A 15,132-nucleotide genomic window follows, 5' to 3' on the forward strand; every position below is an offset into this window, starting at 1 on the left:
TACTTCAACGAATGCAATGCTACAACTGTAACTTTGAACTTGAGAGTCCTACTCTTCAACGAATGTTAAGCTGCAACCATAACGTTTGACCTTGAGAATCCAATTCTTTAACAAATACAAAGCTACAACTGTAACTTTTGACCTTGAGATTCCAATTGTTTAACAAATTCATAGTTATAACCATAACGTTTGACTTTGAGAATTCAATTCTTCAACGAATGCGAGGCTACAACCGTAACATTTGACCTTGAGAATCAATTCTTCAACAAATGAAAAGTTGCCACCATAACGTTTGACCTTGAGAACCCAATTCTTCAACGAATGCAATGCTACAACTGTAACTTTGACCTTGAGAATCCTACTCTTCAACGATGGATAAGCTGCAACCATAACGTTTGACCTTGAGAACCCGATTCTTCAACGAATGCAATGCTACAACTGTAACTTTGACCTTGAGAATCCTATTCTTCAACGAATGATAAGCTTCATCCACAACGTTTGACCTTGAGAATCCAATTCTTTAACAAATGCAAAGCTACCACTGTAACTTTTGACCTTGAGATTCCAATTGTTTAACAAATTCATGCTTATAACAGTAACTTTTGACCTTGAGAATACAATTCTTCAACAAATGCAAATCTATAACCGTAACTTTGACCTTCAGAATACAATTCTTCAACAAATGAAAAGCAGCACCCATAACGTTTGACCTTGAAAATCCAATTCTTCAACAAATACAAAGAATACAGTCATAACGTTTGACCTTGAGAACCCAATTCTTCAACGAATGCAAAGCTCCAACTGTAACTTTGACCTTGGAAATCCAATTCTTGAATAAATGCAAAGCTGCAGCAATCATAACCTTTGACCTTGAAAATCCAATTCTTCAACTAATGCAAAATTACAACCCTTACGTTTGACCTTGGATATCCAATTTTTCAATAAATACATGGGACGACTTCTACTCTCCAAAATGTTTTGGCACTTCCGGGAGGTTTAGAATGATGAAATTTGGCATTACTGTAGCCTTCCATTACTAGCCGATAAGGAAATTGCCAAAATATATTTTTTAACTTTTTAGGGGTCTAAAGGGGGTGAAGAAATTCCCATGCTACTTAAATGGGCGTTTTCTTAGGATACAAAATTTTATATTTTAGGTAGCTGAAATAGGAAAAGAAACGATAGAATTGTGGGTTCAAGAGGTGCGAGACCGTAGGTCAACCAAAGACAGTGTGTAGGGGCAAAGCACCAGGATGGACAGATTCAGGAAATATGAAGAGCAAGTTAACGAAAATCACTGTTGATGCAAAGGCCGATAAATAAGAAATGAGAGGTCGTAGGCCGAGCAGACTCGGGGGTCCGGGTGCGAAGCCCGCAGCTAGCCAAAAGCTAGTCTCCTAATATAAATAAAACAAATAATTTGTTTGTTTGTCTGTGTGTGGCCTGGGGACCAAACGAGTGGACCGAGAGTTACCAAATTTTGGTCACGGGTACCTTGATCCAGACCCCAGACCAAGACGAAGCGTTGTTTTTTTTTTTTAAAATTGAACCAGGTGGTCTCGGGAGGGGGGATTACCAGGACATGTAAAAGTAGTAGAAAATGACCGATATTAGTGCCAAATTCATAGTTTTCGCGGTCGCTGAGATCAACCCATCTGATCGCATTAACTTCCAAATTTATCCCACTCGTCTGCGGGCTGGGGGTCATAGGGTGGGGATACCGAGACATGTAAAAGTAATCAAAAATGACCGATATTAGTGTCAAATCCATAGTTTTTACCGTCCCTTAGATCAATGGTGACACTCCCATTAGCGATGACTTTCAAATTCAGCTACCATGCGAAAAATGGTTATCTTCAGCTATTATGATAATAAAATTGAAATTTATCATAATTTGGCCCACGACAAACACTTTACCATTTTATATCGTGAAAGTCAGTTTCTCCGGCGTTGTAACAGAGCCGTGTTTGAGCGATTGACCGTAGAAATTCAAACATCCGAGTGATAATTTCACAGTCTTATTTTATTACAAGTGTAATACCCTTCAGTCAGCGGAAAGGATGGCGTGGAATATAGGTCGGAGTTGATGACGATAGTTTTGGTGTGTAGGAGTGGATCATAGTGGCTTAGAATGGTTCATGGTGGGTCGGTGTGGATCATGGTGGGTCACAGTGGATGGTGGGTCGTGGATTAGAGTATTATACGGTGGGTCGTGGGTCACAATGGGTGTTGGGTCAGTGGATCGTGGGTCTAGTTTTCATTGAACCACACCATCTCTGCAACACCGGCTCGCGTACCGAAAGTGGCATTGCTAATACAGGCTGAGAAACACTTTCTTAACGCATGACATTTTTATTGAAGCATATGTGTATTTATCCAGGAAATTCACAGAAAATTTACATGGAAAATCTGGCATTTTAATTGTGTGATATTCAGACTGATTCGTTTTATGGTTCCAAACTATACTGTAAAGAAACATCAGAAGTTTTGCTGAATGATTATGTCCATCCGTTGAATTTTCGACAGGTATCAACATAAACAGTAAGAGGTAATGAGATAATTAGTTCTTTGATATACATTTAGCTTCTCAAGAATAAGTTCTATCACTGCGCATGTTTATATATTGAAACCGGAAATAGTAAATCTACCATTTCGGTTTTCAACAATGATCTCAATGAGAATAAATAATAAATGATAGCGTGAACCGATTTTATGATATGAATTGACAGTCCCAAAATAGATCTCTCCCCCGTCGTTAGTCTTTTATTGAAACCTGATATGATACAAATACCACTTCCGGTTTCAATATTTAATGGATTACCCTAATGCATAGAGCAAGAAAGATAAAGACATTGCGAGTAGTCTTCTTGTTTGAATTCAGTGTTCCTTGAATTAAAATATAATGTGAGAAAAAAAAAACATGAAAAGAATGTTGTCCACCACAAACTTACTTAGCCGGGGATCAAACGAGGGACCCCACGCACTGGAGGTGAGCCCTCTACTCTGAGTCACTGTGTCCTTAATCTGAGGAATAAATTTCATCTTCTCACTTATATATCTCCATGAATCCTTAAGTTGCAGACTATCATTGTCCTTATTCAACATTGGGGGGCGCGGTGGCTCAGTGGTAGAGCGTTCACGTCAGATGCTTGGGGTCCCGGGTTCGATCCCAGCCTCCGCGAAGTGAACTTTGTGGTGGACAAACACCGTGCTCGTGGGTTTTCTCGGGGTTCTCCCGTTTCCTTCCACTTTCTTCATTCCACCATTTCACTCATCTCTCATCATCACCGTCTCCTTTAGCCTAACCGGCATAAACGTGGGACGTAAAACTTAAAGATTTCATTTTTTTTCCTTATTCAATATTTAATTCCTATAGTTTCTAAATGTGAAACGAAACTAGATTGACTCCTTCGTTTGGTATTTCCCTTGACAGAAAATCAAGGACACTATAAATCCTAAGAATTCAATTGAACACATGCGATCCAGATGAAACTTCACATGTTGATAAAGCATCATCTTCTAATAGCCTATAGCTGTGTGAACTATTATGTCGTGCGGGTTTGCGGTTTCCGAGTTATGAGCAAACAAATTGTGGGATTTCTTTTTTTTAACAGTTAAAAATCAACTTAACTTAGCCGATCTGGATCAAACTTGGTGAAGTGGTAGCCCTTGACGTGCTATATAAACATATGAAAAGTTTAGTACTTATGTTTTTGAGTTGTTAAATTTTGAGTCATGTTTTTGGAGACAAAAAAGTACAACACCAAATTTGTCCGAACGGCTTTAAACTTTCTATGATGGTAGATCTCAAGATGCAATATAAGAGTGTGATTATTATGCTGTTTAAATTTTCCGTTTTGAGATGTAAACAGGCCCGTATCCACGGGGGGCTAGGGACAGCCGGGTCTCTCTAAACTTTGGCTGTCCCCTCAAATTTTCACGGAAGGTTTGCAAATGAACTATAATATGGTGGTGAAGTATAATATGCTTGAGTCGGGCCCCATTAACTTCTACCGGCCTCCCCGTTATTTTTTGGGCTGGCTACGAGTCTGGATGTAAACATTCAAATTTTGAGTCATATTTTTTATAAGAAAAGGAAAAGAAAAGAAAGAAAAACGATAAATCAGAAAGAGAAATACTTTGAACTCTTGTGAACGAGATCAAGCCTGGCATGTTGGTAGACCATGACCTGCTGTATAAGTGTATGTCATGTTCTACAATATTTCGTTTTACGCGCCATGGACAATCAAAATTCTAAATCAACTCATTGGGCATCACGAAAACGTAATAAATGCAAATTAAATAACAATTAAAGGTTCGTTTTGAAAAAAAAAATCAAACGGATTTTCTCTACCGCTATGGGTATTCCTCTTGTTTAGAAAGTGACGTTCAGAGGCCTAATTTCTTTCTTGAATCTGAAAGTAGAAGCTCTTGACATTTCGTGGCAATCGTTAGATAATTAACTAAAATAGCTATCATTCACATTTTCGTACATATTACTCCACCACCGTTTCAGAGATGGAGTGGGTTAGTGGGTAGGTGGGTCGTGGGTCAAGTGGGCCAACTTTTATGAGTGGGTCAGTGGATCGTGGGTCAACAGCATGTGACCCACTGTGACCCACTGCGATCCACCACCAATCGTGACCCACTGCGACCCACCGACTCAGTCTGATCTACCGACACACTCTGCTCACTGCATTGTAGACAGACCTTGTGAAAACTGGTAAATTTGTCTTTATTTTACTTTCAAGACCTTCATTTCCCTTTGTTTTCCATTTGTTTCTGTCTACTTACCTGAGCTGAGTATATCTAAGCAAGTGAAAAAAGAACTTCAGGCACTTTTCGATATTGATATTTGTAATTTTAATAATAGCAATAAGACTTATACTACTACTTGGCTTTCGAGACCTGTGAGTTTTTAGAGGAGCTAACTACTGGAAAAAATAAATTTTTGAATCGCTGTAATATATAAAATATAATATAAAAAATTGTATGTAACTATGTGTGCTGATCACCACGGTCAAATTACAAAGTCAAATGAAATTACTTTTGGTATATAGTTAGGCCATAATCCAAACTGGGATGTTATATTGTTTTCATTATAATGCATAATATCCTAAGGAGATAGTGAGGATCCGAATTTTTGCGAAAAAATGAGTATCTCGCAAGCCGTTAATCTTACGAAGCTGAAATTCAATGTATTAACTCTTTATTGAAAATAAACAGAATTTGTCCTAACTTTTTAAAATTCTCCTTTATGGGGGGAAGGGGCATTTTCTATACATGGAAAATTGGTAGTGAGTTGATTTGTAAAAATGATCGAAAATGATCGATGTTATTTAAGAAAAAAATCAGAAACAAAAAATACAGTGCTTGGCTTCATATATCCATTGCTTTCTACTATAATAATTGCTGAAGCTTATGTTTATTATATGGAGCGCTTACAGCACAAGGCAATCAACCCATAAAGTTGTGAGAAAAATAGGTATAAAATTTGTACTGTAAGCTTAATTACACGGAAATTTGAAGTTTGGATTGTACGCATAATTATATGGAAAATTTATACATTTTTCCCCTTTACGTTTGTCTACTTACCTTGATTTGGAACTTTCAAATTTCGTCCATTTCTCCACTGAAAAGTATCGATAATTTAACAAGGAAATAATTATGCTATGATAATTTAATTGAAATTCATCGTAATTTGGCACATGGCAAAGAGCAGTGTGGCAATTGAAGGGGAAGAAGAAGAGAAATTCCCATTCACCTCTGAACACTTTCCAGGAACCTCGTACCCTCTCGCTTTCTAGACTGGGGAGGAACTTGGTAATGGCATCAAACCTTCATGTGTAAATACAAAAATTAAATTTATAAACAAATAAGAAATCATCAGTTTATCAGGCTTTAATTGATAATTTATTCAAAAGATTCACTGTCGAAGGCGTGGCAGATGAAGTTTCTGTTCTCCATGAGTCGACATGGCCAACTGACATGGTCGATATGGAAAACATGTTGTATGGTGATAGAGACATTATACTTCTTGCTGAGTATTTCAAAACTGACCAAGAGAATTTGTTGTCAGACTTAAGTCTAACAAGCAGATTGTCGATGAGGAGTTGCAGAAATCGGGTAGAAGTATTATCAATTTCCACGACAGAGGGCGAACGGGGATTTCTCCTTATGAATTTATAGATGACTGATATTAGAAATAGACTAAGTGCTCAAACATTGTCTAACTTGTTAATCAATGTTAATGGTCCACCGCTAGACAAGCTCAAAGTAGACGAGCTAGTTATTTCTTGGCTGAAGGATGGACATCATTCCGCTGCGGATGATATACCACGAAAAAGTTATCAACAGGAAATAAACCCATTTCAGATTTGTTTTAAGGTGGAAGATTACGAGTTATGGAAAATGTATACTTGTATTACTAATGGCTTATTTATATTATTTAACTTTGTACCTAATTTTTAAATAAGTCTCTTCTTTGCTTTAGGTAAACTTTTTTGAATAAATATTCATAATTATTGCAATTATTTATATTTGTAACTTAAATTTAACGTGGTGTTTTAGTGATTACACAAATTACAATTATGAACATAGTTTATGGAGATACTCTCACATAGGGTTCCCGAGCACCTTTATACAGTATAAAAACTGATTTTTCAAGTCTTGTGAGAAAAATACTGTGAACTGAGAAACCATAACCTTTTCCATATTGCACAGGGGTATTTTCCTGCGAATAGAAGTTTATTTTGAATGCGTTCAGAAATTAACACTTGCAGAAATACTCTCTTAGTACAAGTATATTTTAGGCACACACTAATTTCCCCCTACCTCTGACTGTTTCAATTTCCTCACTGACAAACACTTTACCATTTTATATCGTAAAGGTCAGATCCACCGTTATTGTAACAGAGTGGTGCTTGAGCGATTGACTAGAAATTCAAACTCCAATTAGTGACAATTTCACACTCTTGTTTTGTTACAAGTCTTAACTCTTTAGTCAGTACAGAAGAGGCCGTGGATCGTGTTCAGAGTTGAAGACGATGGATTTTGGTGAGTCAGAGTAGGCCACAGTGGATGAGAATGGTTCATGTTGGGTGGTGGGTCACGGTGGATCAGAGTGGGTAAGAGTGGGTCACGGTGTGTGGTGGGTTATGGTGGTCACGGTGTGTGGTAGTTCAGTGGGTCGTGGGTCAAGTTTTCATTGACCCACGCCAACTCTGCACCGTTTATGTAATTCGTCAGTTCGATGGAGTATAAGCGTTACAATAGGCAGGTACTCATAACTCTCATGTGTCTGGATGAAGACATTGGTCAAGGATTTTGTGATATCTGATCAGCAAATTTTAAGCTTCACAATCCCTTATATAAAGTATGTGTTGTCTGTCAAATAAATAAATGCATGTTTTCCACGGGATAGTATCTTGCCCCTTGCTGCTATGAAAATAAAATACTAAACATTACCCCATATCATTTCGACAGTAGCTTTCTATTTGCTGATCAGTTAAAAAAAATATTCCTGGGCACCGAGGAGAAAAATGTATTTGCGTTTTTGTGCATTGTACGAAAAACACAAAGAGTGAACGCAATAAAAACAAGGAAAAAATACAATGCGATGTAAAGTGCTTGGACGCATTCGACAAATCACTCAATGTAGCGCTTTCCTTGCAAGCAGGTCTTAATGGTATAATAGATAACATCGTGGACTCAAGGTCACGGGATCCTCAGATTGGTTCTCCCAGAAGACATACGTTTTATTTTCCTTACAACAATAGAAGTTATTTAAAATCATCCAGTCATCCGAGAAAAGGAAATTGTGCAGAAAACAACATTTCACTTTTTTGTTCACATTATCGCGAAGAAATATGAGCATTTCTTGTAGTTGAAACCGTAGACAATAAGTAAGTGAATAATGTTTTTTCGGTCTTTTAATAAACAACGTCCAGTGTGTAGTCGTCGGCAGAGCCCTACACTGTAGACCTTAAACTTAAAGTCAAAAGTTTCTAAGGAAAACAGTGTCCATTTATTATTATTATTATTATTATTATTATTATTATTATTATTATTATTATTATTATTATTATTATTATTACGAGAATGAAAAAAAGAAGGAAATAAAAGACACATAGTCGAAGCTTTCTTAGGAATAGAAGAGATATACTTTATATCAGATTCTCCTTAGGTTTACACATGAACGTAATAATATTATTACACTTATGGATTGCAGATAGAAGTGTTATTTTACGAGAAAAAGGAATGGAGTATAAACATTTGTTAGCTGGTCGCAGTAATGAATTTTGTTTCACCCTTCTTCTAGGTAGGTTGAGTTGGTTTTGAGTTTAACATCCCTTTCAGCAGCAAGGGTATATGAGACGGGACCTACTGACTAACGTGGAATCCGAACCACATCAGCTCCTGCCGGGAATCGAACCAGGGTTTTTCTAGGTAGGAAGGTGAGGTGATACCTTGAATAGAATCGTTCTTGTGACTAGAGTTGTAAGTTCTATCACTATTTGTAATTTGTCTCATTCCTTTAATGCTTTATCAACGTTGCATGTAGCGTTAAAGCTAATAATAACTTACTGGCGAAATTACGTGTAAAATTGGATGACCGAGCTAGTTGTGTATATTCGCACACAGATCGAGGTAATGAAGCCAGAGTAATGTGCGTATGTCTCTGCTCTGGCTATCCTCCCTCGTAGAGTATTCGATAGCAAGGTAGTCTGAAGATATAGTAGTCCATGAATCGATTCCCGTGCACGCAAAACCATTTTTATTTCTTGAGCACAATTGGAAAAGACAGAAAAGAAACGAATCGAGACGTATGAAGTTTACAGCTAATGAGTAAGACCGAACCAAAAATATGGGTCATTAAGTGATTTGCTTAAAGAAACAATAAAATGGAGAAAAGTTGTTTTGTCTGTATCTAGGAAAGAAGTAAAAATGAATCTACACTTCTGTCTAGAACTTCTGTCGCATGTCTTTCAAAATTGCATAAATAGAAATAACTCTCTTTCTTATGATAGAAAATGTTGAATGTCTTCTTAGAAATATTCAGAAAAAGGAAACCAATATTTTGAAACAAGAAAATTCTGAAAAAAAAAAAAAAAAACTCAACAATTGATGATTGAGACAATGAAATCACTGGACAACGTTGAAAAGGAATTATTTAGTTCAATGTTTCACGTTTATGCTCTTCAGTTTAAAAATGATAGACAATTAATAAGAGTAAATGAAAAGGCAATCTTTTTGTATTCTAGCGGGAATAGAGCCCGCCACCGCATACACTAAAGGAGCACGTGCAACTCGCTAGACCAACGGGAAGGGTTGAAAGCTAATATTTTATATGAGGGTACAAAATTCTATTCACAATTATTTACAGTACTTTGCTTACAGTGATTTACCTCTAACAAAAAAAAAGCAATCTGTTTTACGTCCCGGAGTTATGCCGACTAGGGTAAAAGAGGCGGTGGTTATGAGAAATGAATGAAATGGTGGAATAAAGAAAGTAGGGAAAACAGGAGAACTCTGAGAAAAGCCACACACACGCGCTGTGTCCACAACAAGTCTAGTAATAATAATAATAATAATGATATTATTATTATTATTATTATTATTATTATTATTATTATTATCATCATTATTATTATTATTATTAATATTATTATTATTATTATTATTATTATTATTATTATTATTATTATTATTATTATAAATGGACACTGTTTTCCTCAGAAACTTGCGACTTTGAGTTCTACAGTGCAGAGATCTCCCGACAACAACACACTGGACATTATTTATTAAAAGACCGAAAAACATTATTCACTAACTTGTCTACGGTTTCAACTGCAAGAAATTATCATATTTCTTCGCGATAATGTGAATACAAAAATGAAATAATGAATTTCCTTTTCTCGGATGACTGGATATTTTTTTTAAAAAAAATCTACTTTTGTAATGAAAATAAAAAGTTTGTTTTCAGGGGGGTAGTCGATCTGAGGCCCCCGTGAGCTTGAGCCCACGATATTACCTATTATAACATTAGGACCTGCTTGCAAGGAAAGCGCTACATTGAGTGATTTGTCGAATGAGTCCAACGACTACTAGTCCAGGAAATCTAGAGCAATTATACCCTTAACCTGGGCAAAATTGCAATAGAAGCTTTTAAAACAGTTTTTTATTCAGGAATCATTACTGAAAAACATATTGAAAATCCGACAAAATCGGACCACGGGAACACTCCCAAAAACGGTTTTCAAAATGGCGAACCATGATTTAAAAACCTTGCGTCTATCTTGCATTTTTTCTGTATCTCGGTTTCCTGTAATCCGATCTTGACGTTTGTTTTTTTTTTAATCGAAGGTCATTTTACGTACTATATTTTTTTAGGAGCACTGATGTCCTATCTCGTACAGTTTCTTTGAAAAACGACATTTGATTTTAAAAATCATAATTTCTTACATTTACACCTTAAATAATTGTATGTACCTCGGGTATCTGCAATCGGATTTACATGAAACATTTTTTAAATAAGAGCTACATATAAATGCTAAAGTTTTTAACAACAACACTTTTCTCTATCTTACACTGTTTCGTGTAAAAAACTATTAATTTACAATCAACGTATTTTTTATTTATTTATTAAATCATTTGATAAAGCTCAATAAATTAAAATATTATTGCCACTTCACTGTGTTTTATATGTGTGAGAATGCTAACAATGTAATTCATTTAAAAATAGTATAACTCGTTTCTGCTTATCCTTTTGTATGCATAAAATAAAACTTTTAGACTTAATCCAGCTTTCGTTTGTACCCAATAGTACTTTAGATTAAACTACATATATCAACACTATTCTACAGCAACTGCGTTTCAGGTAACAATGATTAACAGAGTTCACATATCAACTTTTAAATTCAATAAAATTACTTCAAATTATGTATGTTTGCGTTAAAAAATTGAAGTTCGTAAAATACAAACACTTTAATGTGAATCATCCTCATCACTGAAATTTGTATTATCAACACGAGTTTGAATATTATCACAACCAGTGACTTGGCAGTCTCCACAAGCAGCTGAACATGGCAATCCTTTATGCCTGCATCCACATCGAAACGTTGCGCATCTACTAGTACAAGAACACTGTATCATGTTAAGTAAATGCTCTGGAGCTGGTGGCATATCACAATGTATGGGATGGTAGGAATTATTCTTTATATACCAACCCCACTCTTCAGCCTTCATTTCCCCTTCTGTAGATTTCCAGATTCTTATTTGAAAGTATGTACGTAAGCTATGGCACTTTGTAGACGAATCAGTAGGTGGTAAACGTTCAGGTGTAACAAATGATGTAGCTGCAACTACCTTCTCAAGTAGCATTCGATGGCGTAGTACATTTGTGTATTCCAATGAATTGCAGTCATATAACAGAAGCATCACTTTTCTTCCAGCAGCCTCAATTTCAGACTGTTGACAAGAGTCAGAACAAAATACATTTGCAACTGAATGGAGATCACTATTCTTGAGCAGCTTGTTAAATGCTGAGGACTTTCCAATTGAAAAAAAAAAATTCGGGACGTTGTGTCACAGCCTGTGAAAGCATGCACAAATACCAGGAACTCGCATATATCATAACCCAATAATGATTTAATGAGGAGAATATCATACACAGGATTGGGAGATTGTCCCCGTCTTATGTCACTGCGATAGTATAACTTGAAATCTGTATTATTTGCATGATACAGAAGCAGAATAAGCAAGTCAGTATCTTCCCCGATGACTGTTGTATTTCCTTTTTCAGATGATGAGACTGCAGCACGAACCATATCCACATCAGCATCTCCAATTGCATTGTGCACAGTACATCCGCGATTCTGTAACTTTTCAGTTATTAGGTAAATTATTGCCTGTTTGTTCTTTGCATTACCTAAGAATAGTTCTTTCTTGCCAACAAACTTCATGTGAGGATTGAAATTAATATCCTTACTGGTCTTGGTGCAGCGTCTTCTGTGAGTCATATCCTTGATAGTTGGAGAACCACTATAGCATCGAAAACAATTATAGCTTTCTCATATGTCTTCAGGATAAAATCTGCATAAGAAGCTGCAATGTTGTCATATGTTTCATTGCTAGGCCATGAAAGCCGATGTAGGAGAGATCCGCCGTCCAATACATACTGGTTTGTAAACTGAATGTCTTCAGGTTTTTCCATGTGTACTTTTTTGTGTATTTTAGTATCGCATGAGCTAACCGAGACTTGTCAGCTTTCCTCATCACACTCTGAGATTCAAATAACGCAGGAGGATAAGAATAAAGTTCATAACACATCACATCTTCAAGATTCATGTCCCTACCAGCAGCAACAGTCATCATTCTCTGAAAGAGAAGTGCTGCATTTATTTGGATATCATCATTAATTCGACTCACAACAGCAGCATCAGATCCTAGAGTTTTCGCTTTGTCGGATCTTTTCGCAGAATATTTGAATACATCATTGCCCATCATTTTTTGAACGATGTCTGTACCAATGCAGTTCAGTTCATCAACATTTACTCCAGGATCAGCTATTACACCTGTGACAATATTAGAAAAATCTGGGCCAGAATTGAATGGGGATATTGATTCTAGTCGGTCAACTTTTTAAATATCATTACTGTCTCTAGTTTATCTAGTTTCCCTCATTTCTTTGTGTTGTTCACTGCTCTCCAACAAACTTTTCGTGTATTCCTGCATTGCTAAGTTATAAGTAGAAGACACAGGCATATAAAGTAGCCATGTTGCTCTTTGAATTTCTGTAAATCCACTTCCTCGTGTCAGACCTTCTCTACTTTTCAGAGAACGCATTAATACCTGCTCTATCACTAGATCTGAACCTAAACCGGCCCATACCCTATCACTTCTTCTTATCACAAACTTGCCTCCCTGGAACATTTTGTGAACAACTGGATTTTCAGACTCCAAACTGAACATTTTCTGCAAATATAAATATAATGACTTGAGGTAATTGTGATGTCCAGCTGCTGCAACTATTGGGAGAATCTCCATCACAGATTTCAAATGTAAATCCCATGAGCTAGTCCTATCTGCTGTTATTAAGTTACGTGTAACGCTGATCAATTGCATATACTTTAGCCAAAGTTTACTTGTTCTTGAGAAAGATTGAAGGTGAAGTTTCTTCTCCTCCAAAGCAGTACTGATTTGAGATAATGCCCTAGACAGCTCCACGTCCTGAACATGTTGTTTGCTATTTATCAAGTAAGATACAAGCTTCTTTAACTACACTGCTCCACAAAACTTAAGCAACTCGAAGAAAGTGGCAGAAAATAAAACGACACCATCACTGCTCCAAGTATAATGAACAAACCGACGGTCCAGATGCACAATGCAACACAAGTGAAGACGAACAATACAGTTAGGATGTACAGAGTGACCAAAAAGTTCAGCACAACAATACCTCAACAGGTGAAGCTGAATTGTGCGAGGGCATAGGCAGTCAATATGGCGTGTGACCACCACGAACAGCTATACAGGCACGACATCTGGCCTCCATGCTGCAAATCAGAGTGTTGATCAAGTCTTGCGGCAGATGTTGCCACTCCTCGAGGAGAGCTGTTCCCAGGTCAGGGAGAGTGCGTGGTGGTGGACTGTGCTGCGCTATTCGCCGTCCAAGAGCATCCCACACATGCTCGATGTGATTCAAGTCCAGGGAATATGCAGGTTATGCAATACGCGTAGTGTCTTCTCTCTCCAGATAGTCGGAAACAAGATGTGCACGGTGTGGGCGGGCATTGTCATCCATGAACAGGAAGTCTGGGCCAAATGCTCCGCGGAAATTGCGCACATGTGTATTCAGAATTTCATCCCGGTACCGTTGTGCTGTCAAAGTGCCATGTTGCACAATATGGAGGTCAATTTTCCCATTCAGCATAATTCCACCCCACACCATAATGGAACCACCACCATAGACGGCCGTTCAGCAATGAAGTTTGGATGATAGCGTGTTTCTGGCTCTCTCCACACTAAAGTCCGACCAGAATCAGACGACAAACTGAATCTCGACTCATCGGAGAACATGACACGCGCCCACTGGTGTTCCCCCATGCAACATGTTCCTGACACCATGTGTAACGCGCACGTTTGTGCTCCACTTTCAATGGCACACACAGCACAGGCCTTCCTGCATACAGTCCTGCTCTGTTGAGTCGACGACGAACAGTTTCACGTGTTGTTCTGTAGCCTGAAACAACTCATTGGCCAGTTGAGAGCGCGACTCTTGACGGTTACGTTTGGCAGAAATTGTGAGAAATTCGTCATCGACGGCCGACGTCTTCTTCGGACGGCCTCCTACATGACGTCTACTGACTTCACCTCCATTTTGGAAGCGACTCCACAACCTTGACACAACGCTTTTGTTCACGTTGAATTCCTGTGCCACTTCCACTTGTGAACGACCCAATTCCAACCGCTCAATTATTCGCCTGCGGTCAAAGTCACTCAAATGTCGTCTATCAGTCATTGCAAGGTGTGTACCCCACACAAGAACCACTAACCCAATGCTGGAGCCTCGGACACTACTGGGCTGTGGTGTACGCCTCATGGCATAATTTGTTCACCGCGCTTGCAACGGTGCTGCTTATGCGATAGAACGTGTTCTCGCCTTGCCTGTGTGTCTCTGACGCGTCTCTGTGTATGTGCATGCCACTAACCAGTGCTGAATGGGCCCCACACGTCGCTTATACCACGTTCTCTCGGGTTGCTTAAGTTTTGTGGAGCAGTGTAGATGATGAGGGGATCCATCTTCATTGCGAGGGAAAACATCTGGAACCAATAAGGTACAAAGAGATACATCTACTATTATATGCTCTCGCATTGCTCGAGAAGCAGCTTTTCCAGACATCATATGCAGCACAGCATTTGATCCACAGATTTCTTGAAGTACTTCAGTTAATCCTGAACCATTCATCAAAGTGCCAATTGAACCCAAAAGGTTGATCAAAGTATAAAATATTCCCATCATTAAAACAATATCTTGGAGATCTGGTTGCTCATGGATAATTTGGGAAGCTTTCCAAAATAAAGGCTGATCAAAAGTAATGATACAAAGGATACGTTGATCATGTACTAACTTGT

At 37.8% G+C, this 15,132-nt stretch overlaps 1 protein-coding gene across 1 annotated transcript in view; it reads left to right on the forward strand.

Annotated features, from left to right (window-relative positions):
- The window catches only part of LOC145687213 (uncharacterized), an 82,781-nt gene extending 80,659 nt beyond the window's left edge, over nucleotides 1-2,122 (forward strand). The window contains exon 4 of the mRNA XM_081760684.1: nucleotides 2,049-2,122. Coding sequence (XP_081616810.1) covers nucleotides 2,049-2,122 — 74 coding nt within the window. The remainder of the gene's footprint in view (nucleotides 1-2,048) is intronic.
- The last annotated feature ends 13,010 nt before the right edge of the window (nucleotides 2,123-15,132 follow it).

Source organism: Thermobia domestica, chromosome 6, assembly GCF_964235325.1.
Source record: "Thermobia domestica chromosome 6, izTheDome1.hap1.1, whole genome shotgun sequence".
NCBI classification, from domain to species: domain Eukaryota; kingdom Metazoa; phylum Arthropoda; class Insecta; order Zygentoma; family Lepismatidae; genus Thermobia; species Thermobia domestica.